This window comes from Equus quagga, chromosome 2 (assembly GCF_021613505.1).
Source record: "Equus quagga isolate Etosha38 chromosome 2, UCLA_HA_Equagga_1.0, whole genome shotgun sequence".
Lineage (NCBI taxonomy): Eukaryota > Metazoa > Chordata > Mammalia > Perissodactyla > Equidae > Equus > Equus quagga.
This window is the reverse complement of record NC_060268.1, coordinates 155,502,099-155,511,108: the sequence shown is the minus strand read 5'-3', so window position 1 is coordinate 155,511,108 and position 9,010 is coordinate 155,502,099. Positions and strand designations below refer to the sequence as shown.

The 9,010-nt window shown below is 41.4% G+C and overlaps 1 protein-coding gene across 6 annotated transcripts in view; it reads left to right on the top strand.

Annotated features, from left to right (window-relative positions):
- The first annotated feature begins 715 nt into the window (after positions 1–715).
- ERLIN1 (ER lipid raft associated 1) overlaps positions 716–9,010 on the top strand; it is a 34,630-nt gene continuing 26,335 nt past the window's right edge. The window contains exons 1-4 of one of the 6 annotated variants that reach the window (XM_046653671.1): positions 716–795; positions 1,117–1,240; positions 3,027–3,108; positions 7,089–7,135. In XM_046653671.1, coding sequence (XP_046509627.1) covers positions 1,128–1,240; positions 3,027–3,108; positions 7,089–7,135 — 242 coding nt within the window. In that variant the 5' untranslated portion in view covers positions 716–795; positions 1,117–1,127. The other 5 variants (XM_046653672.1, XM_046653673.1, XM_046653674.1 and 2 more) reach the window with 5 other exon arrangements.

Genomic DNA, 9,010 nt, shown 5'->3' with positions numbered 1-9,010 from the left:
GTGGTTTGGGACTTCAAAGGGGAGGAAGGCAATTCAAGTGGAGATGGAAAGGGAACATTTGGTAAACAAACGTTGAGGGTGCCTTGTAAAGACAAGGAGAGACGGAGAGGACTTTGATTAAATGGCCCTTGCTAGATTCCTCCTTGTCTATCACACCAGTTTATATTATACTATAGTTATCTTATGGTATTAGCTCCTTCCTGAAACAGGGCTTCTATCTTAAATTCTATTAGGCAGTTAGGGATAAGGTCGAAGTTTCGTCTGAGTGTTTTGTTATTAAAAAGTATTCAAGCCAAAGAGAGACATTTTGGGGTGGCAAATTCTGGTCCCCCACACTGCTGAATTCAGTGTAGGATCCGTACCTGAAGCACGTGCTTGCTACACAGCAGGGTTCACTATAAACCACAAAAGGACAAATTAACTACCACCACACTGAGAGTGAGGGAGTGGGTCTCTGCACAAGAACAAACTGACCAGGCCCTTGTCCAGAAGCCCTCTCCTTTCCTCTGCATCCTTGCTTACTCTAGATTGCCGATTTCCTTCTCTTCCGGAGCAGGGAACCAGTGGCGCACAGAGACGAAACCAGGTTCCTTCGCGGGAGATTGTGCGGCAGGCGGCTGGAGGAATTTTGTCCCCTCCGCTCCCCGTCTGTCCAGTCGCGCAGCGAGCGCTGCGTCGGCGTGCGTGCCCGCGCAGCCGCAGTGCTGGGCGAGTGGGCGGGGCCGGCTGTTGGCGGCGATTGGCGCGGCCGGGAGGCGACTGCACGTGCGGGCGGGGGCGATGCGTCACTGATCGGTGAGGCTCGGCGGAGGGGTCGGCCTCCCTCCGGCGTCTGTGACTGGCCGCTTTCTCAGTTAGTGCCTGCCACCGGGGGTCAGCGGCCGTTGAGAGAGGGGGTGTCACGACGCTCCCCCACAGGAGCGACCCGCGGGCCGCCTTGGGCGGAGGGGTTGGCGAGGGGAAAGCGGGCTCTGCGAGGTGGGAAGAATGAGAAACGGCACAGGACTCCCCGCTCGGCCGGCGGGAGGGCGCCAGGTCTCCGGAGGGAGAGGGTGCAAACTGGCGGCGGTGGGCCTGTCACTTACGGGGCTGGGGGTCCTTTCATCCCTCATCCAGGAGGAACAAGGATGAATATGACTCAAGCCCGGGTTCTGGTGGCTGCAGTGGTGGGTCTGGTGGTTGTCCTCCTCTACGCTTCCATCCACAAGATCGAGGAAGGACACCTGGCTGTGTACTACAGGTGAGCGGCACGTGGCTCAGGTTCTAGAGCAGGGAGAAAGGGGACTCCCGTTAGAGTGCAGTCTAGGAAGTTGTTCCCCCTGCAGCGTCCGGGGAAGCTTTCTCCAGTCCTGGGAAGTGGTTTTCCTCCCAGCCCTTGGGAGAGTATGGGGGCCGAGGCGGGCTTTTGCAGAGCACCCTCCGGGTACTTGACAGTTTTAGTGCAACGTACATTTTGTGCAGAGGTTAAGACTCCCTACAGTTATTCCTGGTAGACAGCAAACTCAGTTATTTGTAGAAAAAATGAAGGCAGGCAGGCACTGGTCGCTCCACTTGGAACTGAATAGATAGATAAATCATTGTTTTATTCCATATAACTACACAGGCTTTTAGTTTGCAGCTATAGATGCTATTTAGAAACTCTGGTTGTGTTTATGGTTGTTCCGTAAATATTTTCCTTTAAAAACTACAAACTCTGGTGTCTGGTTTTGACTTAGAAGGCCGTGATGATGACCAGGACGGTTGTTATATACCTGGAAATTGAGAGACAGAAACACAGCATGGATAGGCCACCCTGCTCCCACTTTATCCTTTCTTTTCAAGTTGAGGAAAAGAATGGTGTGGAATGTGTTGTTCTCTAGTTGAGCTCGAATAATTTTTCCCTGAACATAGTTGCCACCAATTCCTTTTGATATAGACAAAGAGGGGACAGTTTGGAGAAATTGTGGTAATGATGTATTTGAAAGAGCTTCAACTTTTTGTTTGTTTCTATCATTCCTCCCATCTGATGTTTCTACTTTTAGATCCATCCTGAGTCTTACAAACAGTCTTCCCTGTGAAGCGCCCGTTTCACATAAGTTTTACTGGTGTGTCTTAGCAGATGGAAGTCTAGCATAAATAATAAATGACAGATTAATCCATATTTCCATCTAGCTCAGCATTGTTTCCTGACAGTAAAATCAAGGAAAGAAGATTTCAAGGCATGGCTTTCAAAGAACTTAGGGATGGACCTCAAACAGTTCATCTTTCCCTAGTTTTTTATGAATTCTTTGCAAGCCTATTTGTATTTTCAAGATAGGAAGCTAAGTTCTATGAATTTACTATTCACTATGTAAAATAGGAGTTCTTTTTTATATTTGCCCCCAGATGCCTCCTTTTTATAATTTCCAAGATGTGCTTTCATATTTCTCACATTCCAGAATTTGGTGAACAAGTCCACTCTTATATCCTATCTGTAAATAGTCTTATCCCCCCACCCTTCATCTTTCCATGCTAAATTGTTGTTGTTGTTGTTGTTGTTATAGATACTTTATGCCCCCAGGATTTTAATGGCCCTGTAAGTAGATTAAAAGAATCTTGAGCCTCCGAAATTTTCTCCTTCCTTCAGTTGGTGTTATCTTCTTTTTTAAACCTGGTGACTAAATGTATTGTGTTTTGATCTGGCTCGTGTTATGTACAGTTAAAGTACAGCAACTGAGAGCCATTAGAATTTTTTTCACAAGTGTTTCTCAGAAGGTTAAAGACCAAGGAGAATCCTTTGTACCTGAGAGCAGTGCTGGAGACCCAGAGGTGTGGTTGGTTGAGCTTATGAAACAAGATGTAACATCGGCAGTTTAATTTGATCTTTTCACCTTTTGAGGTGTGGCAGATATTTTAGGGACTGGCACTTGTTTGTCTTGAGTAACTCATATTAGGGAGGCCTTATTAGGTCAATAGCATGAGTAAGAGTGAATATTTATTACACCATTTTAGATTTGGGAAGAGAATTTCTCTCGATAATCTTGTCAAATTGAAACATCTTTTTGCAGGGGCGGAGCTTTACTAACTAGCCCCAGTGGACCAGGCTATCATATCATGTTGCCTTTCATTACTACGTTCAGATCTGTGCAGGTGAGTGATTCCTAGGGAAGCCCCACACTGGATAGACAGGTATGACAGGAACGGTTACCACATTCTTGGGTGGAGATGGATTTCCTTATCGGTTAAGCAAATGATGGTATTTACTTAAATGCAAAAGTTAAAGTGCAGAGTACAATTGTCAGAGCACAAGTTATGATTTTGAACCACCTCCCTCTCTTGAAGTGTATTAGAGGTATGAGCTAGGCAGCTTGGAAAGACTGACTTCTCCCATCTGGATAGTGGTGTGCAGCACGTTTTCTGTTGCTATCGTCACAATAAAAGCAGAACTTCAGAACATAACTAGAAATACACACCAGTGATTACTTGGTTTAGAACGATGTTTGGTTTCCATAGAGGCAGGCTCCTGGGCTACTGTTAACGTGGAGGATCTGAGTTTTATACACAGCTTTGTTGCCTCACATTTTTGCCTGGGACATTAAGCACAATTTTATGTGGAACCTTAGTGAATGTTCTATTTTGACAGCATCCCAGAATATTTGAAATAAGCATCTGGTCATTGAGAACGATGTCTTGGCCATAGGAGACACTTAGTAAATATCTTCTGACATAACAAGATGACAAAACAGGATTAGATTGTGACTACTTTTGCAGGTCTAGTATGATCGTAAATCTTTGGATTCAGAAGTTTGTGTGCGATTTGATGCTAATTTTTCAGAACTCAGGAAAATTCGGTGTATTTAATCTTGTAATTTAAGTCTTGGCTTCCTGCTAAGTGAGAATTTCATTATGAATATTTAAATCCTTCAGCTTTCCTTCTAATTCCCTTTTAGATGGCTTAGAGCAAGAATTGTGTCTGTTGAAGTGAAATGTCGTGTTCTTCCTTTAGTCAGACTGATTTCCATATTATTTTCCCATATTTATTTTATTCACTCTCGCCTTGATTCATGCTCTTACGTCTTCTCTCACCATCTCTCCCTTCATTCCTTCTCTCCTGTCTGAATCTTGCCAGCTTTTTAAAGGCTCATTGCAAATCCCTCTTCTTTTAACATAGAGCTCTTAAAGTCTGTATTATGAACTTTGGCCCTTGGTCTTATTTCCTTTGATAATGTTGTCTTACATTGTTTTCTAAGTTTTTGTGTGTATTTTCTTTCCAGAAAGTCTCCGAGCTTCCTGAAGGCAGGACTTGTAACACATTTATATTTCTGACCTGTCTATTTGTGGTGAAAGTTGTTAAATTGAGCTGATTTCTCAGGAAGCAGTATAGTGTGGTGAACATGAGGCCAGAGACCTGGAGACTTAGGTTCTGACTCTGGCTCTGCCACCGGTTGCTTACATGACTTTGCAAAAGTCAGTTAACCGTTGTAGACTTCAGATATTCCTCCATAAAAGAAGGTTTTAGTTACATCAGCTCACTAACAGCTCAGTCTATAATGATATTATCAATGGCATCATCAGACTGTTAGAGACCAAGGGCTTTTTAGATCTTGTTCAAAGCCACGCAAATCGGTCTCTGCCTTCTTGGAGCTTAGTATGTTGAGTCATGTTGATGCACAGATATAGAAAAGATACAGGCAATAAACATTAAATAGATTTTAGAGTTTAATTGCATATATAACAAATGCACGGTGTAATATATAGTAGTGTATATCATAGTATATATGTAGTAATAAGCTATCATAAGAAAAATTAAATTAGTAGAAAGATTTCGGTGTAAACTAATATACCTTGCATGTATAAAAAATTAAGTGCTAGAGCCAGTGTGACTAAATAGGAATGTTCTTTCTTTCTATGTGAAGTAGTAACATTCTAGGAAAGAGTTATATTAATAAAACCCTTTTAAGAAATTGTCCTTATAAGAATGAGACATAAAGAAATTTGTTTTTAGGAATTTTTGGAACACATTAGAAGACGTAGCCTGTCTAAACAAATGGCTTAACAAACTTGGCAGTTGAAAGGAATATATAAGAAGCATCTTGGGAAATGTAAGCTCCCATGTATGATGTAAGGAAAAAAACCTGTGCTTAGAGAAATATGAGCATCTTCAGCCTTTAAAGTATATATGACATAACCAGAGACTTACTTTAAAAAAAAATTCTTGGGGCCAGCCCGGTGGCACAGATCAAGCCATGCTCTGGCAGGCATCCCACATATAAAATAGAGGAAGATGTTAGCTCACGGCCAGTCTTCCTCAGCAAAAAGAGAATTGCTGGTGGATGTTAGCTCAGGGCTAATCTTCCTTAAAAAATAAATTTAAAAATTAAATATTCATACTGGGAAAATGATTTTTGAGGTAATATAAAAGAGGTATAAAAGTACATGAGGATGGGATTTTAAATTGAAGAGTTAACATTTCAGCTCTTTCCTAGTTTTTCTTGGTTTGAAAATTGGGTAGAGAATATCCTGTAGGTTTAGATAGGAATGTATGTTTTATTTAAAGTTAACGTGAAATATGGAAATTGAATTTGGTTAATGTTTTGAAGGAGATAAAATAAATTGAACTTGTCTCTTCATCAGGTTACCTCACTTTATCTAGAACCTATCACGAATGTTTACCATTGTCCTAGTCTCTCAACCATAGAGTTATAATCTCTTCTTTTTCTTCCTAGAATTTTATGTACAATCAGTTATCAGATCCTTCCTCTATTATTAGATTGACAGCTTTCAGTTTGAGTGGTCTTTACTAAATTAACCTAAATAAATTAATACTTTGGCTTCCCAGCTGGTTTTCTTGCCTCCAGATATGATGAATGATGCGAACCGCATCATATAAGAGCCAAGGGAATAAGGAAAAAACATTTTGAAAGGTTTATTTTGTGGCTGTATGTAAGACCAACTAGGGAGAGCCCAGGTTCCCCAGCAAATGTTCAGGGCCCTCTACCTAATATCACCATGTTCTCTTCTCAGAATTTCCACTCTCGTCCATATCGCCCCTTCTGTCTGCCTATCTCTGCTCCAAGCAAGCCAGTCTACTTCCTGTCACCTACACACACAGTTTGTCCTCAACTTTGTGTATTTGAATAGGATATTAATTGAACCTAAGGTGTTCCTCTGCCTCATCTGTTCTTATCTCTCCGCCTCTAGACCTGGTTTATAAATACTTCACCTCAGAGAGCTTTTCAAACTATTATTTTACTGTCTGTTACTTGATGTGTAACAATTCAGTTTATACTTTATTTTGTACCTGTTATGGATTGCTTTGTATGGGTTTTATCTCTTGTGTTGGATTGTGAGCTCTTCAGAAACAAGGAGCATGCTGCCTTTTCCCTTTGTAGTCCATAAAGTAAGATGTTGCTATCTGCTTAATAATTAATAAAGTGTAGTGTGTCCAGAATACACTCATTAGCTGCTCACCTCTTGGAAGCCTTAGAGTGCAGTAGAGAGTCATTGTGGATGGGAACAAAGACATGACAGGGCAAGGCAACTAAGCACCGGATTATTGTTTCACTAGGAGGGAGCAGTGCTGGTGGTGGCCCTTCTGTTAAAAAGGAAATGGAGTAGGCCATTCGAGAGACCGCTAGGGCCTGAACTAAAATATTGACTATAGCTCTGGAGAAAAAGGTTGCCGGTGAGTTCAGTGGCACCTTTGAGTTGTAGACTACTCATATGAATATAATAGGTATCTGTTACCTTCATTGTAAACAATAATATTAGCAATGGCATCCAAGTGTAGAACACAAGTCCTTGCAGTAGTATCCTCTTGGGTCAACCATATAGTTTGCAATTCCAGGCCAGCTCCAGATAAATAAGGGATTCTTATTGAGAGATTGAACACTAGAACTTTCCTAGTGCATGTTGATTCAAACATTAGCTATAAAATATTTTGTCTCAAGTCTTTCCTATCTGTTAGGATGTAAAAAGAAATTACTCTGATAGGTAATCTTTGGGGACTTAAATTGTAGTAGAGCTCTCCCATACTTACCTCTCAGCAGTTCTCTAGAGATTTTCCTCTGGGACCAGTGGTACTTTGATGATATGTGTCCTGAGTATTGATGAGATTTTCTTCCCCCCAGACAACACTGCAAACCGATGAAGTTAAAAATGTGCCGTGTGGAACAAGGTAAGCTTTCCCCTTGCTTACCAGCCTCCCTTTAGTTCAGATGGAGTTTCTGTTCATAAGGATCACTTAAACATCTTTCAGATAGGCAAATAGGGGGATTTCTCTTCTGAGCATTATTTGAGTAAAGCCCTTTCTCCAAATAGGACCTTTCCATCTTAGGAGCCATTAGGATGTTATTGAAAAATAGGGTTTTAGAGCCAGCAGACCTAACTTCATACATCAGCACTGCTACATCTGCTTTATTGATTTTTTTTAAAAATAGACTTGATTTTTTAGAGCACTTTTAGGTTCGTAGCTACCTTGAACAGAAAGCACAGAGAGTTCCCGTATGTTCCTTGCCCTGACAGATGCCTTTATTGACTTTTCTAAGCTTAGTTTCCTCACTGTAAAAATCAGGTAATAAGACCTCCCTTGCAGAGTTACTGTAAGGGTTAGAATTAGTGTATGTAAAATGCCTAACCCCGGCACTTGACTCGGAGTAGGTGCTCAGTACCAGTTACAATGAAATCATCTCACCTTCTTGTCGTCTCTACTATTAAATGCCATCTAGTTTAGAGTTTCTGATTCAGTGGGTCTGGAATGAGGCTCCAGAATTTGCATTTTTAGCAACAGTTCCCAGGTGATGCTTATGCTACTGGTCTGAGGACCTTAGTTTGAAAATCACTGCCCTTAAGAGTTTTAGGGAGGGAGAGGCAAACAAGGCCCAAATATCGCTACTACAAGCCTATAAAAGAGGCTTTGACATCTATGGAAGGACAGAAATGCTTTTAAAAATGAAGCAAATTCCCTGTTTTAAGTTAACATATTTAATATCAAGTTCTCTCTAAGTCTATCTGTAACTCTCTTTTATGGATTCCCTTTAGAGATGACTCAAAATTGGCAGCTAGTGAGATTTGGGGTAAATTTTATTTTCATCTTCATGCTTTTCTATGTTTCCAGATTTTTTTTCATGAGCAAGTATTACCCTTTTTTTATCAGGAAAAATGTCATTGTAAGTTGGTAGGATGGTTTAGTTGTTTAGTTTCAAAATCTCTAACTTCATGTATCTTAAATTGAGGTTCACATACCCTTCAGGGTCTGTGCTGGTAGACCAGCAAGCCTGGGAGACCATTCATTAACAAGCCTGTCTTTCTGGAGTGTCAGTTTTACTCGAATGTTTGGGGGAGTATTCTTTTTTCCTATTAGAATAAATACAGATAAAAAGTGGATTGAAGGGGCTGGCCCCGTGGCCGAGTGGTTAAGTTCGTGCACTCCGCTGCAGGAGGCCCAGTGTTTCGTCAGTTCGAATCCTGGGCGCGGACATGGCACTGCTCATCAAACCACGCTGAGGCAGCGTCCCACATGCCACAACTAGAAGAACCCACCACGAAGAATACACAATTATGTACCGGGGGGCTTTGGGGAGAAAAAGGAAAAAATAAAATTAAAAAAAAAAAAAAAAAAAAAGTGGATTGAAAATCTTGATGAATTATTAAGGTAAGGCAGGAAACCGAAAGAATTTCAGCCTGTGGCTGACCTCCATACCTCTTGGGGAACCATTTTACTTGGTTTCTTGAAGGCAAAGTTTGAGAACTGCACTGCTTTAGCTGTTGGCTTTGGTTACTAAGGGCGAAGTGCTGAGTGACTCTCGGTGGTAGGTTTGGTCTTCATGTGAGCTCGTTGGATCACAGTAGTTACGGAGGTGAGCCTTTGCTTATGAGTCGTCAGGTGAGTGTGTGTAGGGTCATTTGAGTAGTGATTTAGTGGGGTCGTTTTAATCAGTAGTATATGTCTTTAGACTTTCCTTCTAAATTTGTATCAGGTGGGATATGTTTGATGCTGTGGGATTAATCTGAGATTATAAAAGATTTTTTATTTGGCTCACACTTTTTCCGT